Source organism: Euprymna scolopes, chromosome 16 (assembly GCF_053919585.1).
Source record: "Euprymna scolopes isolate OS-2025 chromosome 16, ASM5391958v1, whole genome shotgun sequence".
Classification (NCBI taxonomy): Eukaryota; Metazoa; Mollusca; class Cephalopoda; order Sepiida; family Sepiolidae; genus Euprymna; species Euprymna scolopes.
The window spans coordinates 345,197-363,665 of record NC_136497.1 but is presented as its reverse complement, the minus strand read 5'-3'; the positions used below and the strand labels follow the sequence as shown (position 1 = coordinate 363,665).

Sequence of the window (18,469 nt, the reverse complement as noted above, 5' to 3'; positions counted from 1 at the left end):
TTCGTGACCTGACACACACGCAGACGTCCAGCTTAATATTACACACACACACACACACACACACACACACACACACACACACACACACACACACACACACACATATATATAGAGAGAGATGTACGTATATATATACGTATGTATACACGTATATATATATATATAGATGAGTGTGTCATTTTTCTACAGAATACTTCACAAAATGATAATTTATCCTAATAATTATCTTTGTTTTTGGTATTCTATCAAAAAAATTAATATTATATCTAAATTTCAATTTACAGTTTTTTATTTATGCTTCTTGTGTCCAGCTCTACTTCCTATTGTCGTCGCATTGAGCTTTTTTTTATTTGGTTGAGATTAAATATAAATATTAATATGTCAATTAAGCTACACAAAATTATCCGCGTTTGATTTTAATAAGGATTCATTAGGCTATGATAATAATAATAATAATAATAATAATAATAATAATAATAATAATAATTTAATCTGCTACTAGTCTCTCTCTTCTAAGGGTTCAAAAGAGAGTCGCTACCCTAATAGGTCTCAAACTATCAGCTAGGCTTCAATCTCTATCTCATCTATAAAATGGTTTATCCATCTGCCTGTTTTACAAGTATTATAATGGTAGGTGCTTCGACGAACTACAAGCCCTTTTACCCCCTCGACGTAAATACACCAACAAATTCAACAAGTAGCAAAATACCACCCCTTCACAGTAGAGATCCCCAGATGCTAGAAAGTCTTCTAATTTTTTTTAGTTTGTTCCTTAGAACTGCTAGACTTTGGAATTCCCTTCCGGGTTCCTGCTTCTCTAACTGTACTGATATGCAGAAGTTCAAGTGTAATGTAAACAGATATCACGCTGCTCAACTCCCTACATAGTATCCTTGCAAATTATGTCCCAGATAGTAGTCCCCTACATAAAGGGCACTGTGCCTTGTTTGGGTTGAAAATGCAAAAGAAAAAAGAATACTTCGCAAAAATTAAAAGATCAACTTATCTCTGTTGGTAATTTATTATTTCCACACGGAATACATTGCAATATTGTTTCGTTCGCGATTGTCAAGTCGCCAAAATTATGTCTTTGCTGCATTTTCAGTCGCTTACTCATCATATGCTCAGTTTAAAAACAGTAGAAAAAAACTTTCCTTGAACAACTCATATAGTTCATGCGGTCAAGAAACTCTCCTAATTCACGCATGCTGTTTTCATCTTAACCAACTTCAATTATTTTCGTATTTTTGTGTATTTAAATATATTATTCTTTGGTTAGTTTTTACTTAATTTAAGGTTTTATATCATATTATTTTATATTTTATTCTAATATATTCGATTTCTATATTTGATTATATTAATTGCTATATTTATAATTTATTTTTAATAAAGTCGTGTTATTTAAATTCGAAACTCCACGTTGTTTGTTTTTCTCTTTGTTCACTTTTTTTGACTGATTGTTGATAGTTAAAACTAGTTAATTCAGTAAAAACGTACCATTATCACTTATTATTGGATAATTTTTTATATGTATGTATTTTATTATTTTTAAATCATTATATTTTCGTTTTTGTACTAAGTTTTTTATTTTAATTTCTTAAAATTAATCATATCTTCTTCAATAAGACTATTAACCGTCTAAGGGAGGTAATCACTGTAAAATCGATATTTAAAACTCATGTTATCTTATTTAATTCTGAAATTTACTATAGTTGGCTAAATCAAATGTATTCATTCATTCATTCATTTATCGGAATTAGTTTACATGTTTTAAATAATGTTACATTTTGAATATAATTTTATGACTTGAATCACGATATTTGATTCACATTTATAATCACTTTTCAATTTTTATTATTAGATTTGCCTAATTACTATATGTAATTTATTTTTAACTATGAATATTTCCTTTTATTAGAATAATTTAAATGAATGAAGTCTAGCGTTAACCTATTGGATTATACTGGTATAATTATTCGTAAATTTTTATTCCACACCGTGTATGTGTTTTTTAAACGTAATTTATATTCATATTAATCTAATTAATTGGTATAGTTAGTAGTCACGTTTTATTCTTAGTCAATTAGTATTTATTCTTTTTGCATTTAATGTTGTAGTTATAATTTCTGGTAGATATTATATTGACATTCGTATTTTTCAAAAATTAGTCTAATATGTATACTCTAAATATTTAATTCCGATTTCTAAGGATAGCAAGTATCCTGTGGGATCATCCTTGAATTACATCTTAGCGCTTATTAAGTAAAACTTCTTCAGGGGTTAATATGTGATATGCATGCCCTTCGCCCTGCGGTGTTGGGCACCAAAGTTCAAGCGAATATCATATGTGGGGGCAACCCCACATATAAGACCATTGCTCTTGTAGCAATCAGTTATTGGTCAATGTAGGGGAAACCCTTCATGCCAATTGTCACTATACATTTCCCCAATCTCTCCACATCAAAAAACGGCCTTGTGCCTAATTTGCTCAGTGGGGAAGCAAATAAATCCGGCAAAAGTTGTGTCTTTTTGAATTACTCGCTTTATACTTGCTGGCTCTACTAACTATAGACAATTTTAATTCATAATCAGTTTTACTTTTTGAAGTTATCTTAGTTGGGGACGTGCCCTTATTACCAGGTATAATGAACTATTCCATGACGTCACTTCCGGGGAACAAGAAGCGGTTTACGAGAGTGTCGGAGACACACACGCAAAGCGGATAGTCGTTCACAACTAGTCCTGCCATGAGCAAAGATATTGTTCAATTACCTGTTTTATGTATTTTTGTAAATACATATTTATTTTATTGTTACTGTGTCTTTCTCGTTATTTATTCAATCACTAACACCACAATACTTACCCAATCGACTAGTGCATTTGAGATTTTTTGTTTATCTTATTATTATTCCTATTAATGTCATTATTGATATTGAAATCTTTATTAATGCTGTTTTCATCATCAATAACTTTATTTTCATTCTCCGTAATTAACATGAAGGAAATTGCAGAATCGGTCTTTAAACTGGCAAACTGTAAACTTTAGTATTATTACCAGTTATAACTTCATATTTATATAAAATATCAGCGATCAAACAATTTTCGTTTAGTGGGTATTCATTAGGGTCTTTACAGCTACAGATTTTTTTTTTTTACAAGGAAGTCACCACTTATCAAGGCCTGGAGGTCACTCGGGGATAAGGGTTATTGTGCGTACAGTAATCAATGGGATAATACCGTAGTAATCGCTAGTAATGGAGATCTGATAAATTATCTTACTTAAGGGGGGGGGCCATCACGAACTAGTTTATATTGGACTTGTAGTCACGTGGGAAAGAGGTAAATGGAAGAGAGTTCCACGCGCGTCCATTTCTAAGAAGCTTTGTTCATGGAATCTACGTTTTGATTTAGGCACAGATAAAGAGTGGAGAAAATTACTTACAGTGATTACAGCTAGACGGGTGTTTTTCGTAAAAGATTGGCGAGGGGGACCAGAGATTGGAGCTCAGACGAGCACTTGTCATGGAAATAACGATAAAACGACAGGCTCGCAACGTCCCTTCAGTGGGAGAGAGGTTGCAGGGAAGAGAAAAGGGCATCCCCTCCTAGGCTACGAAGTCTATTTTGTACTATGTCAAGGCAGGATAGGCTGGGTTTAGCAGCTCCTGCCCATATCTGGCAGAAGTACTCCATCATTGGACGTACTTGGCTTTCATATAGATAGAGAATTGCATTAGTAGTGAGATATCTACTTGAGCGATAGAAGGATCCTATCATTTTTTCAGCGACCTTGATAACAGATTTTATGTATGTATTTCATTTCAGATCAGGAGTAAAGGTCAAGCCCAGAAGCTTGTCAAAACATGGAGCCTCCCCCAGACGAGAGTCATTCATTTCAACTGATACCAGATGGGGATCAGAGTGTTGATGATGTAAAGATAGAAGCTTGGTTTTAGATGCATTAAAAGTAACTAGCCACCCCTTCTCCCATTGTATCACGCGCTCAAGATCAGAGGAGAGAAAATTAGAAAGAACTTTGTCATTTACGGCCTTTGATGTGTTGCCATAGATGGTCGTGTCATCAGCATAGATGTCAATGAATGATTTAAGTATGTGTTTTGGGAGATCTTGATGTAGATCAGGAAGAGAGTTGAGCCCGGCATGGACCACTGAGGGACACCAGCATTAATACTGTGGGCTTCTGATTTCTGCCCATCAATCACTTCTCTTATGAGCCTATCAGAGAGGAATGATTTAATAATTGAGAAAACATTTCCAGTTATACCGTAGCTGGAAATCCTGTGAAGTAGGCGTTTATACCATACCCTATCAAAGGTCTTTGAGATGTCAAGAGCAATTGCCCTAGTAAGGAAGCCTTTGTCGAGAGATTCACTAATCCTATGAGATATAACAGTTAGCACATCTGCTGTAGATCTAGCAGAACGGAAACCATATTGCATGTCACTAAGAAGGTTACTTCTGCTGAGGTGGTTGACTATTTCTCTATTTAATATGGATTCCAGCAACTTACTCATGACACACAGGAGATTTATAGGTCTGTACTGAGAGGGAGATGACCTGTCACCTGAATTCTTAAATACAGAGCATACTGATGAGGTTTTCCAGGGTGTTGGAAAGCAGTTCTCCTTAAGACAACGCTTAAGCAGTTTTGTAAGTATGGGGACAAGTCTGGTTGAAGCTTTTTCAACACTATAATCGGAATGCCGTCAGGGCCAGTTGCTTTACTGGAATCAAGGTTCTTGATTAGCTTGGCGACATCACGCACAGATATTTGTATGTTACATAGCGTGTTGTCTGTTATAGTAGGAAATACGGGGAGTTGATGGCCTTTGTCGCATAGGGTAGAATTAGCTGCAAAGTTCTTTGCAAATAGTTTGGCTTTGTCTGATGCTGACAAAATGACCTCAGGTCCATTGATAATAATTGGGATAGAACACACGCTTCTGTTCAGGATCCTGATTGCTATTTGCCAAAATTGGTGGGAACCGAGCCGCTGCTCAGCTACTTTGGATTTAACGGACTGAGCATATATCTATCTTGCATTTGATTATTCTTTTACAGTGGTTGCTGGCAGTTCTGAAAGCAGCTTTAGTCTCAGTGCATCTATTACGTTGGTAGCTATGGAAAAGGTGATTTTTGTGAGCGATGGCAGCAGCACATTCTGGGGAGAACCATGGCTGGCTGTTAGGTTTTTGTTGGATTTTTTTGGATGGTATAAATCGGTCTATACCTACAATTAACTATTCGGTCAGGTCTGATAGTATAGAGGACACATTCTTTTTAAACATAGAATGCAGAGATAGATCAGATATAAATGTATGGAAGCTATCCCAGATTATCGATATATTGTACGGTGGAGAAGTACGTCTGAAGACTTGTTGCATTTCATTTTTATCTTAACTGGTACAACTGAGTGGCCGGAAGATCCCAGAGGAGATAGAACGGAACATGAACATAGATCAGGAGAAGTTGTGAGAAAAAGGTCTAGAAGGCTTGCATACTGACTGGTAGTATCGGACACACGGGTGGGTTCGTGAACAATCTGAGTGAGATCATAGGGAATGGCAAAATCATGACAGAACCTCCCCTCATCATCTGTCCTATTTGAGTGGGTCAGCCATTCCACATTATGGACATTGAAGCTACCGCAAATGTGAATGTTAGCTAAATGATGCGCAGACAGGATGTTGTCAATTTTCTCAGATATGCTCTTAAAAATAGTAACTCCGCTGTTGTGGGGGCGATAGAGGGCAAATGTAAATGCAGTGGTGTAAGCAAGTGCAACCCAGAAGCACATATACGGTAAATTAGGGTCTTCTCTGGAGATACCCTACCACACAGAAGTCTATCTTTAATGGAGGCAAATATTCCATGCCCATGGCGATTTAAGAGGTCAGATTTAGATGTTAAGTTAGAGTATCCATTAATTATGAACTCATTTAGGGAAGTGATCGGCTCTATGCCAGTTTCGCTTAGGAACAATATGTCCAGTTTCATCTCTTGCAATTGGGTTTCAACCTCTGGAAGGTTGGAACGTAGACCCATGATGTTAGAGAAGGAGACATGGTAGTAGAGGTCTATGTTGAATGATGGGGTTCTAGGTTTGTTCGTGTTTTTTTCTGGAGATAATTCATGTTGAAGTTTTGGAATTTGTGGAACAGGTCGACAGACTTGGTTAGAGAGGGAAAGTAAGAGAAAAAGACAGGAAAAGTTTTTTCTTTTACTCTATCAGATTCCTCATTATCTATATTATTCATGATTTTATTTAATTTAACCTTGTTAAAGATTATATTGATTTAGTTAAGATAGTGAAGTAGAGAATGATAGTATTAAGGTGTTCTTATTTATTATTTTACTATATTTGCGTCCTGGTGGAAAATGTTTGTCAATAATTTGGTAGAACTTTTTCGGAATGTTATATTTATGTTTGATAAAAGGGGGATTAGACCAGATACGGATCTTCCAACTTTTTTCTTCATATTTTTCATTTGAATAAGATACCGATTCTGTATAACGATTCTTCACATTTATTTAATTTATTTTATGTAATATATATATATATATATATATATATATATATATATATATATATATATATATATATAACTACTTCATTTATTCACATAAATTTGATATACGAAAGTATATTTATTGGCCAACTAGAAATCCTCAACATATATAAAAACAAGAAGCAACCACAGAATTCGCGCATAAGCCTGACGAATCCTATAGTTGGATGAAACGCGGAATATTCAGTGTAGCTTAATCGGCATATATATTTTATAAATTACTATATATATATATATATATATATATATATATATATATATATATATATATATATATATATATATATAATATTAGAGTCCTGAGGCGAATAGGAACACATATTATTGAATCCTGTAGTATTAAGTCTTAAAATACTTTTGGAGGTAATGTTTTTATGTAAGAAAATACCATCCAAGAAGGGAATAGCTCAATATACTTGATAGAGCAAATGAAATTAAAAGCGTTTTTTAATATTTAAATTTAATTCAGAAAAATATTTTTTTTTCAAAACAAAAAGTCATTAATTGATCGAAGAATACAATTCAGAGTACGTTCCTTAAAATATGGATTTTCGATGTATGCTCATTTCCTCAGAGGAAAATCCATTGGAAAAATGTTGAATATTGTTTTAAATAATTTTGCTATTCAGCATATACAAAGAAAAGATAGTAAAGATTTAATATTTCTAAGGAACATGGGTAAATAAAATAAGGGTTGAAACAACGAAAGAATATGAAATTCTAATATAGTGGTTATCCTTACATAGAGTGTGATGATGTTATTAAAATCCAAGTTAGTTGAAGAAATTCACATTGAAGGTAAATAATGGGCAAGAAATGATACTCAATAATTTTGACATAAAAATGGGTTCAACCGACTCTGATATGCCTTTCAGATTTAGTGAGACTATTTCGATACAAAGATCTCAATATTTGACTGGATAGACTTTACAGAGATGACGCATTATTTGTTACAACTGCCAGGGAATTATTATTAATTATATTCTTTGTTGAAATAATAACCTTTTGCTTTGAAAAATTATATTTTTCTTAATAAAATTTAAATATAAATCTCTCTCTTTATATATATATATATATATATATATATATATATATATATATATATATATATATATATATATATATTATATTATAAATTACTACCTAGCTCTATTTATGTATTAATCACAGTTAAAGTAAATACTTAAAATTTACGCATAAATTTATACTTTCGTATATATATATTTTTTATTACATTTTCACCCCAAACAAGGCACATTGCCACTTTGGAGTAGGGAGCTACTATAAGGTGCAACAACTACTGGGGTACTATGTAGGGATTTGGACAGCAAGATGTTGGTTCACGTTGCACTTGAACTTCTGCATGTCAGTACAGTTGGGGAAGCAGTGACCTGGAATGGAATTCAAAAGTCTAGCGGTTCTGGGGAAGAAACTACTGGAGTAGAAAGATCTTTTACATCTAGGGATCTCTACAGTGTGAGGTGAGATTTTGCAGCTTGTCGGGTCTGTCGAGGATGTTCACTTCGTGGGGGCAAAAGTGCTTGCAGTTCATCAGAGCATTCACCATTAAAATACTTGTAGAACAGGCAGAGGGATGCAACATTTCGTCGATGGGATAGAGGCTGAAGCTTAGATGCCAGTTTAGGGTCTATCAGATTGGCGACTCTCTTTTGAACCTTGTCAAGGAGCGAGAGACTAGTAGCCGATGCACCAGCCCAAATATGACAGCAATACTCCATACATGGACGAATGGTGGCCTTATAGAGGTACAGGATACTTTTGGGTGTTAGTAGTTGTCTAGCACGGTAGAGAGAGCCCACCTTTCTTGCAGCGGCCCTGGCAATGCCCTCGATGTAATTTTTCGAACTCATGTTTCCTGTGGACGTTAAGCCAAGGAGCTTGAAAGACGTACTCTCAGATAAAGAGTCGTTGGCCATTGCTATAGGTGGTAGAGAAGGTTTCTTGTCATTATTTAAGGAAAACAGTTTAGTCTTGGCGGCATTGAACGTGACCATCCATTTTTGTCCCCATTCCACTACTGATTGGAGGTTATCCTCTAGTGTTTCTGCCATTACATTAGATATATGTTCATTTGTTTTCCTGTCGTGCCTGCTATAGAGTGTGGTGTCATCAGCATATATACCCATCTCAGAGGCAATTTTGTCTGGGAGGTCATTTATGAATATCAGGAACAGAAAAGGTCCAAGGATAAACCCCTGGGGCACTCCCGCATTTATATCATATTGTTAAGATGTTCAATCGTCGAGGACAACCTGGATTTTTCTCTTATCTAAGAAGGATTTGATTATATTAAGTATTCTACCAGTGATACCGTATGATCTAATCTTCCTGAGGAGACCCTCATGCCATACCCTGTCAAAAGCCTTAGATATATCTAGAGCTACCGCTCTGCCCTCCCCCGCTTTGTCCAGTGAATAGTATATATGTTCAGAGATTACAGTGAGGATTTCTGCTGTGGAACGGGCTTGTCTAAATCCATATTGTTGGTCAGTCAGAAGTTTAGCATCTGTAAGGTGATGAACTAGAGCATGGTTAATTAAGGTATCAAATATTTTGGCAAAAAGTGGGAGGAGGCTAATGGGGCGATAATTTGATGGATCAGTCCTATCGCCAGAATTCTTGAATACTGGTACCACAGAAGCAGTTTTCCAACAGCCCGGAAAGCATGATTTATAAAGGCATTTGTTGTAGAGTTTGGAGAGAACTGAAGCTACTTCGGCTGAGCACTTTTTTAATAGCACAGCTGGGATGAGATCGGGTCCACATGCTTTTGAAGTGTCAAGGTTTTTTATGATAGCATGCACCTGAGCAGGTGTGATTTCTAGATGGTCTAGCGTGGCGTCTGTCGGCATAGGAAATTGAAGTAGGGGGTGGTTGGAAGGGTTCAGTGTGGAGTTTGAGGCAAACCGACTGGCAAGCATGTTAGCCTTTTCGGTTGCTGAGCAAACAACCTCGTGATTGTTGGTTAGTGGGGGAATTGTTGATTGCTCATTATTTACTACACTGTTGTAGATTTTCCAGAAGTCACGATTTCCTAGTTTTTGTGCTTCGATGCGTTTTTAATGGTTTCCGTAAATTCTCTCTTAGCTGTCGCTATTTCTTTCTTAACGTTACTTCTAGCTTCTATGTACTTCTGTCTGTTTGAACTGGACTTATGTCGGATAAATCTGCGCTATGCATGCTGCCTTTGAGCAATGGCAGTTGCGCAAGTCGAAGTAAACCATTTGAGAAAGTGCGGCTTGCTGTAGAATTTCCACATGGGAACATGCGCTTCGATTGCAGTTTTGAACCATTCAGTGGTCTCGTTTGCACACTGTTCAGCAGGAAGAGAAAAAATATTTCCCCATGGGGCGTCTCTGATAAGATCTCTGATGGCTTCCCAGTCAGCCTTTTTATAATATCTCATTGTTTTGAGCACTGGCTCTTTAGTTTTGGGTCTAGAGTTTAGGGCGGTTTCAACCATTATCACTGCATGATCAGCGTTCCCAAGTGGTCTGTCGGCATTCCTTATACAATTATCAGGAACTGTGATCAAAAACAGATATAAAAGTGATGCGTGTTGTTCTTCCTGGTCAGGGAAACGGGTTGGAAAAGTAACAATTTGAGATAGGGAGTGAGATATAGAGAAGCTATGAGTTGCGCTGCCCGCTGCATCTGTGTAAGTAGAGAATCCAAGCCAGTTTTTGTGATGGACATTAAAGTCACCAAATACATGTACTTGGACGCTAGTGTCGAGGGAGAGTGCCGTGTCTATGCTGTCAGAGACTTTGTTTATTATGGTGCAGTCTTGGGTCGAGGGAGAGCGGTAGAGATAGTAAAAGCAGCTAATGTTGTGTTGCATAATTAGTCTAAAGCACATAAAGGCTTGATCGTCCAATTCTAGGTTTGTTTCTCTAGTCAAGGGAAGGGTATTACGAATGTAAACTCCCAGTCCGTGCATGTGTCTGTCAGAGTCCTTACGGCAGAGTGGGAGATATCCAGGCATGTTAAAGTATTTAGAGGGGATGGAGGAGTGTAGGTTAGTCTCGCTTAGTGCTAAGATATCCGGGGTATTTGTTAGGAGAAATGCTTCAACATCAGCTAAATTAGTTCTAAGCCCACGGATATTTGTGAATGCAAGCCTCAAGGGAGGAGGCAAGTTGGATTTGTTTTACCCTAAGCCTGGTTTAAACTTATTTTTAGATTAAACTGTCATCATATTTTTAACGAGTTTCAGTTAGGTAAGGGGGAGCTGAACAGGAGATTATGCAGAGTATCACACATGCATCACAAGTAGACCATCAGCTGACCCTTCATCAACTAGGACTGTGGCCTCAGGAAAGCCCACCGGGGATGAGGGCAAGGTCCCTTTCCATGCGCGACATGGCACTACAAACATCCCGATATTATACAACTGTTGATGGAGCAGCCGCTCTAAGCGCTGCCAAAGAGTTAAGGCACCTGTACTACCAGTCGGAAACAGCAGCCAGTAACTGTCAATCCGGTACCCTCAACCCATCAGAGGAAGGTCAACCCAATCTAATTGCTCAGGAATATATGGTACTCAAGCACTCTCAAGTGCCCAGTTTTAGGGGTGGGGTGTGTCGGGAGTGTGGAAACGGCGTTTATTGCCCTAGACAAGAAACAAGATCTACCACTGGGTGTTTCTGTCGAATCACGGTGATAGTGTCTCTGCGCCTGACTAATAGGCAAAGAAGGAGTACTGGCGATAGACAAAACCTATCTACTCCTTAAGCAATTTAGGTTTGCAAACCGGTAATTTGTTTGTCACCAGCTCTAGGAAGGTTGTCATCCAAGACTGAAGAGGCCTCCCTCCCCTTTGGTTTAGTTTCAGAATTTTCCTTCTCCTAGACGGATGATCTGGAAAGATCTACTGGGTCCGTCAGCACTGAGAGGGTTTGCTCCGCGCCTGAGTTCTAATCCAGGTATTACTGTGACCCCGCGTGGTTAGTTAATGTTACTGGGTTAGTTTGTAGAGGTTATATATCTGCTGAATAGTTACACTCCTCTAAGTGAATTAGGGACATTGCTATTTCATTGTTACTGGATAGAGGGGTTGAGTAGAGCTATTAATTTATGTGATTAAATCAAGTAGTTATATATATATATATATATACATATATATATATATATATATATATATATATATATATATATATATATATATGTGTGTGTGTGTGTGTGTGTGTGTGTGTGTTACAAAGGAAATACAACTTATTGGTATATGTAGATAAGTCCGGACTCTAAAAATCTGCAACTATGAAGAGAAGCTCGTTTTTATTCAGTCAGATGATCTTGTACGACATGCAAAGTATCTCATTTTTTTTCAGCGTGTGAGTGTTCTTCTTTATTCTACATAAATTGAATTTAATCGTTTTTACTATTATGTTGATTTTCCTTAAATTTCAAGTTGACTCCTTCGTAATCTGATATTAAGTATTCTTATGTAAAGACTTTTTTACGTTTGAAGTGAATTTTTTTTATTGCTTGTTATTGAATTTTTGAAATGAGGATTTATTATTCATGTTTTTTTTATTATTCCGACTACTGTTTATATTTTTACTGTCATTTTCACAGCGTTTTTCGGTCGATCTAATCTTCGGACTTTTTCAGGTGTGTCTCATCGAACTCGATAATCTTTCTGTCGAACTCGGCAATCTACTTTCGAAGTTAAATCTTTGAAGCTTTATAAATTTTACATTAAACATCCTTCTTTGACCCTTAATCATTTGTAAATTTTAAGTGATATTTTTCGATTTGAAAATGAGCTTTTTCATTTAAATATGAAAATTTTACTCGATTTGATTATTTTCTTTACAGGGAGATTGGAGAGGACTGGTGATATGGCATCCTTACCGCATCAATATGATAACGAATGCTTCATTGGATAATGAGACCGTAGTTATGTTTGGTAAGGAACAACATCAATATAATTATTTCTTACTTAACCTAAAATTACTTTATATCGGAACGAATTCAGATTGTCCCTAAACAAATTAGAATGTATCGTTTCATAAGTTTCTGGTTAGGATTATATGTTTAACAAACTGATCGCGACCAATGTAATGTAACCACTGTAATCTCTGAACGTATATACCATTCACTGGACAAAGCGGGGGAGGGCAGAGCGGTAGCTCTAGATATATCTAAGGCTTTTGGCAGAATGGCAGGGTGTGGCATGAGGATCTCCTCAGGAAAATTATATCTTACGGTATCACTGGTAGAATACTTAACATAATTAAATCCTTCGTAGATAAGAGAAAAATCCAGGTTTTCCTCGACGGTTGTACATCTAAACAATATGATATAAATGCGGGAGTGCCCCAGGGGTTTATCCTTGGACCTTTTCTGTTCCTGATATTCATAAATGACCTCCCCGACAAAATTGCCTCTGAAATGGGTATATATGCTGATGACACCACACTCTATAACAGGCACGACAGGAAAACAAATGAACATATATCTAAAGAAATGGCAGAAACACTAGAGGATGACCACCAATCTGTAGTTGAATGAGGACAAAAATGGGTGGTCACATTCAATGCTACCAAGACTAAACTGTTTTCCTTCAATAATGACAAGAAACCATCTTTGTCACCTATAGCAATGGCCAGTGACTCTTTATCTGAGAGTACATCTTTCAAACTGCTTGACCTAACGTTCACAGGAAACATGAGTTGGAACAATTACATTGAAAACGTTGCCGGGGCCGCTGCAAAGAAGGTAGGCTCTCTCTACCGTGCTAGAAAACTACTAACACCTAAAAGTATCCTGTACCTCTATAAGCCCACCATTCGCCCATGTATGGAGTATTGCTGTCACATTTGGGCTGGTGTATCTGCTGCTAGTCTCTCGCTCCTAGACAAGGTTCAAAAGAGAGTCGCAATCTGATAGACCCTGAACTAGCATCTAAGCTTCAGCCTCTATCCCATCGACGTAATGTTGCATCCCTCTGCCTGTTCTACAAGTATTTTAATGGTGAATACCCTTTGCGAACTGCAGACACTTGTGCCCCCACGACGTAGACACTCTCGACAAACGCGACAGGCAGCTAAATCCCACCCCCACTCAGTAGAGATCCCTAGATGTAAAAGATCTTTCTACTCCAGTAGTTTCTTCCCCAGAACAGCTGAACTCTGGAGTTCCATTCCAGGCCACTGTTTACCCAACTGTACTGACATGCAGAAGTTCAAGTGTAACGTGAACCGACATATTGCTGCCTAAATCCCAACATCCCCAGTAGTTGTTGCCCCTGATAATAGCTCCCTACACCAAAGTGGCAATGTGCCTTGTTTGGGGTGAAAATGTAATAAAAAAATAAAATAAAGGCATTACTTATTCCACCCTGTATCGAAATCCTAACGGGATATCTATAAACAGATTTATTTTCTAAGAACTTTTTAGTTGTAAATCACATTGCCAGGAGGTTGCTTCTTTGCATACTTCAACATAATCCACTGAAATATCAACGAATACTTGTTGAGTCGTCTTCTTAAATAATCAATTTCATTCCTTCCACTTGCTGCTTCCTACTCTTTCATAATATTCTCAGTATCATAGGATCATTAACCTTATTCTTGAGTGGCTTTTTAAACTTGGTAAATGGTGATTCATTAAAATAAGACAATTTGGTTTTATTTATTTAATGCCGAAAACCAATATTTATAAATCGGTTGGTTTTTGTCTGCTTTTGCTATCTAAACCCTTTTCGATTCGAATGTATTTCATGACAAAATGATTAACCGATTTCTGATTGATTGCGGAATCAGGTGTTATGGAATGTCTAACAATTTCGATGAATCCAAATCCAAAATGGAATAATATTGCACGTGAGCAATTAATTGCTTCTGTCCGCGTTATTTTTCTCATGTACAAACTATATATTGTTATAGATGAAAGTCTTATTTGTTAAATGTATAACGAGATGGATTTTTAGTTTTTGCGATGAAAGTATTTAATACCAGATGCTGTTAGATGAAAGAGGCGTTAGAGTTAGCGTGTAATTGTCCAGGAAACTCATATTTAAGGAAAATATAGTTACATTTAAAGTACGTAGATATAAGAATTCGAATTTTCTATTCGAGGATGAGTATGGTACAGCTATCTGATATGACCTTCAGTGAAGGTCATATCAGATAGCTGTACCATACTCATCCTCGAATAGAAAATTCATTAAGAGGTGGTTTATTTTTGTGTGTCAAGTCGCGCACCTTGGTGAAGGTCATATAAATCGTTCACCTCGGTGAAGGTGAAGGTGAAGGTCACCTTCACCTTCACCTTCACCGAGGTGAACGATTTATATGACCTTCACCAAGGTGCGCGACTTGACACACAAAAATAAACCACCTCTTAATCACCTGCTAACGCACGCGTCACTGTAACGTCCAACAACAACAACAACAACAACAACAACAACAACAACAACAACAACAACCTTCTCACTCGATCTGCCTTTATACCACTATCTCAATCCCTTCTCTTGCGCATGCGCCTGTAGATTCCTGACAACCTCGAGATTTCCGCTTATAAAAACCCAAGTTTTGTTGTCGCGCATGCCTATACAATGCACAAACACGAGGGCGTTTGTTGTGTTGGTAAGTATTACACTCCCCCCTGATCTGATGATCACATAGAGTGCACTCCGGGGGTGGCCTCTTAGTTCGTTGGCTTCTGCGAAGGGTGGTATTTACACTCTCGGATTCAGGTTCTGGTTCTGGTTCTGGGCGTGGTTCTGGTTCTGGTTCTGATCCTGCCTGATCAGACGAACTACAACTACCACTCTCTTGCTCGGTGACCTCACTCATTAGCAGCTCATCATCTGATGATTCATCGCTCTCTGTAGTTGTGGGATGTACTTCACTAGCCGGGCGAAGATCGCGCACATGGCGTGGGGAGGCCGGCCACAAACGCATACGCCAGTGTTTGCTCTGACACTCCATTGCCAAATAGAACTGCAAGTTTCTTCAGCTCCGCGAAGAAGACGTCCACGGTTTTTTCTGGCATGAGCTTCCTAGTGGCAAATGTTTCGTAGGCCGTACAGGGATCCATGGCAAATGCCTTGTATAAAGCATTTTTTATAAGGTAATATCAGCCTTCTCCACAGCACTCAGTTGCTGATATACACTTAGGGCGCCTCCAGTCAATCTCAGGGGAATCACGGTATGCACCCCCTTTACTTCACAGAGGTTGCAGGTCAGCTCAACCCTTTCGACCCAGTCGACAACAGACGGATCCGTCGAATTCGGGTATCAGTTTTAAATCAAACTTTGCCCCAGCCATAGTTGTCCAGGAAAAGAGACAAAATGAAATCGCCGAAATAGCTTATGACCTTCACCTTCACCGAGGTGAACGATTTATATGACCTTCACCGAGGTGCGCGACTTGACACACAAAAATAAACCGCCTCTTAATCACCTGCTAACGCACGCGTCACTGTAACGTCCAATGACAACAACAACCTTCTCACTCGACCTGCCTTTATACCACTATCTCAATCCCTTCACTTGCGCATGCGACTGTAGATTCCTGACAACCTCGAGACTTCCGCTTATAAAACCCCAAGTTTTGTTGTCGCGCATGCCTATACAAGGCACAAACACGAGGGCGTTTGTTGTGTTGGTAAGTACTACATCTGATACCAAAACGCGACCTCAGTAATCAAATGGATCCATCTTTACATTTACTTAAATTGACATATACGGCATTCAATTCTGTTTCAGATCTCCTGTGACCTGTAACCCAACCTGTGACCCAACCACCTGTAGTGTGATCGAATGTCACATTAATAACGGTTAAAATAGAGCTAAGTTAGAGCTTTTATGTGAACAATCTCGGAAAAGTCTCGATTCTGATTCCATTTGTCTGGGCGATGAAGCAACCAAAACGGAGAAAAATAGCTTCAGTTAGTGGATTTTAGATTGATACTAATATTTAATAATAATATTGTTTTGTGAAGGAAACTATTGAGTTAGGAGAATAGTATGAGAGTTTGTTTTGGCTAAACTTAGGAAGCAAAATTTGACCCAGTAGTCAATCTTCAAGGACAGTCGACGTGGGAACAAATTTCATGAATATTTACTTCGATAAGCGAGTACGCACGGAGCCAATCAGAAAAAAGGGAAATGTGTCGTAGCGACCTCTGATTGGCCGGTTGGGATTCGGGGAAGATTCACTCTCCGCCCATTTACTGATATATAAGCTTATGCAAGAGCAGTTTTTCAGGGTGAAGTTACATACAGACGAGAGTTGAAGAGTTAGAATAGACGCCAGTTGAGAGCCGAAGCCAATTTCCATTAACGCCTCTTGTCGCGTCTAAATTGAGATTCTGCTGTTAATATATGTCGCTCTCAAGCGGCAAATCATTTTCGCCCCATATTGTATTTGCATAAACAAAGCAGAAAATAGTTTATTTTCGAAAAAAATAGACTGCTGGCAAGATTACTGCAGCCCAGGCTCCTCCTTCCAACTCCACATTCCACTTCTGCCGATTATTCGTGATACATAGAAAAAAACAACCAGAATTACGTAATTGTGTCGACGTCATCATATACGAAAATATAATTTGGAATTATAGATAACCGTTACTTAGATAAAATCGCTCCCAGACGCAGACGATACGACACCTGTTCAAATGTGGACTCTAAAGTGATTAATGTCAAGTACCTATACTTTTATACAGTACACTAGTATTTTATTAGAATTTTATAGTTACATAATTACTGTTAATATAATTTTTTATATATATATATAAAAAAAGAAAACCAACAACTGGAGTTTTTACTTATATCTTCTGCGAAGGAATTTGCATTGCTACCAGACAGGACGGTGAACTTGAGGTATTTTTCAGGAACTATCTATCAGAAGAGGAGTGCCTATCTCGGCGCCGGAGACAGAACCGCGGATCAACAACAACCACAATGTGGCGTGGGACGCCTGTCTCCCTGGATTGACAGACTCTTCTTATGGAAACAAAATAACCAAAAACTCTCATCAACCCTGTCTCCTTGTAGACGATCAGACCAAACTGTCGTGCAGTGAGAGTTGTTCTGGGTAACCAGAATAATTAAAGAACTATTTGGGGGGGAGGGTTCCGTGACCGGAAAGGCCTTACATGAACTTATATACCGGCTTACCTCCCCAAATGAGGCGCGTCGGGTTATATTTCCCACAGCCATTTTTAATGTTTAATTATCGATCTGCCAAATGCTAGCTTCATATCGATTAGTAGCTACTCAGTCACAATCTACACCTACACTTCATCCATTCCGTAAACAGTGGTAGGACGATCTTATTTTCAGTTTGGATATGAGAAGTTTATCTTTGCAATGGTAGACAGGTAGTCACAAGGTTAAGTCATATGGATTAATCTTCTGCCAAAGCATTCATGAGAAAAATCCAATTTGATGACGTTCAGCATTCTTATCTTCGATAGGCTTCTAGAACGTTGTCATTTTCATTCTTGGTCCGATCTATAGTAAAGCTATAAATTTATTTCAAACTGATTTTTTTTTCTCAATGCATGAACATTTTCAAGTGTCCTGCTGAGAGAAGAATGTTTTGTTATGATGAAAGACTATAATATCAACTTGTGTTAGATTATGTTTAAAAATGAAATTGGCTTCTTAATGCATGACACATTTTGTAAATATTTGTTGCAGGTCATTCTCGACAAGGTAATTTTATTCCTGACAGTTGCTCTGGCATAGTCATGTGGAATAATCTTACATCGTTCCAGAAGATGGCATTGTTTGGTCTTTATGAACATGGTTGCGATTGCGTAGTAAGTATCCATGCAATTCCACATAAGTGATGATTCCTGTGTAAAAAAAAATAGTAAAGAGTGGACTCCCAAAATGTTA

At 37.6% G+C, this 18,469-nt stretch overlaps 1 protein-coding gene across 4 annotated transcripts in view; it reads left to right on the top strand.

The window, feature by feature from the left end:
* LOC145295819 (metalloproteinase inhibitor 1-like) overlaps nt 1-18,469 on the top strand; it is a 71,949-nt gene that overhangs the window by 37,434 nt on the left and 16,046 nt on the right. For all 4 annotated transcript variants that reach the window (XM_080141507.1, XM_080141504.1, XM_080141505.1 and 1 more), the window contains exons 3-4: nt 12,432-12,522; nt 18,269-18,390. In XM_080141507.1, the coding sequence (XP_079997633.1) occupies nt 12,432-12,522; nt 18,269-18,390 (213 nt within the window). The remainder of the gene's footprint in view (nt 1-12,431; nt 12,523-18,268; nt 18,391-18,469) is intronic.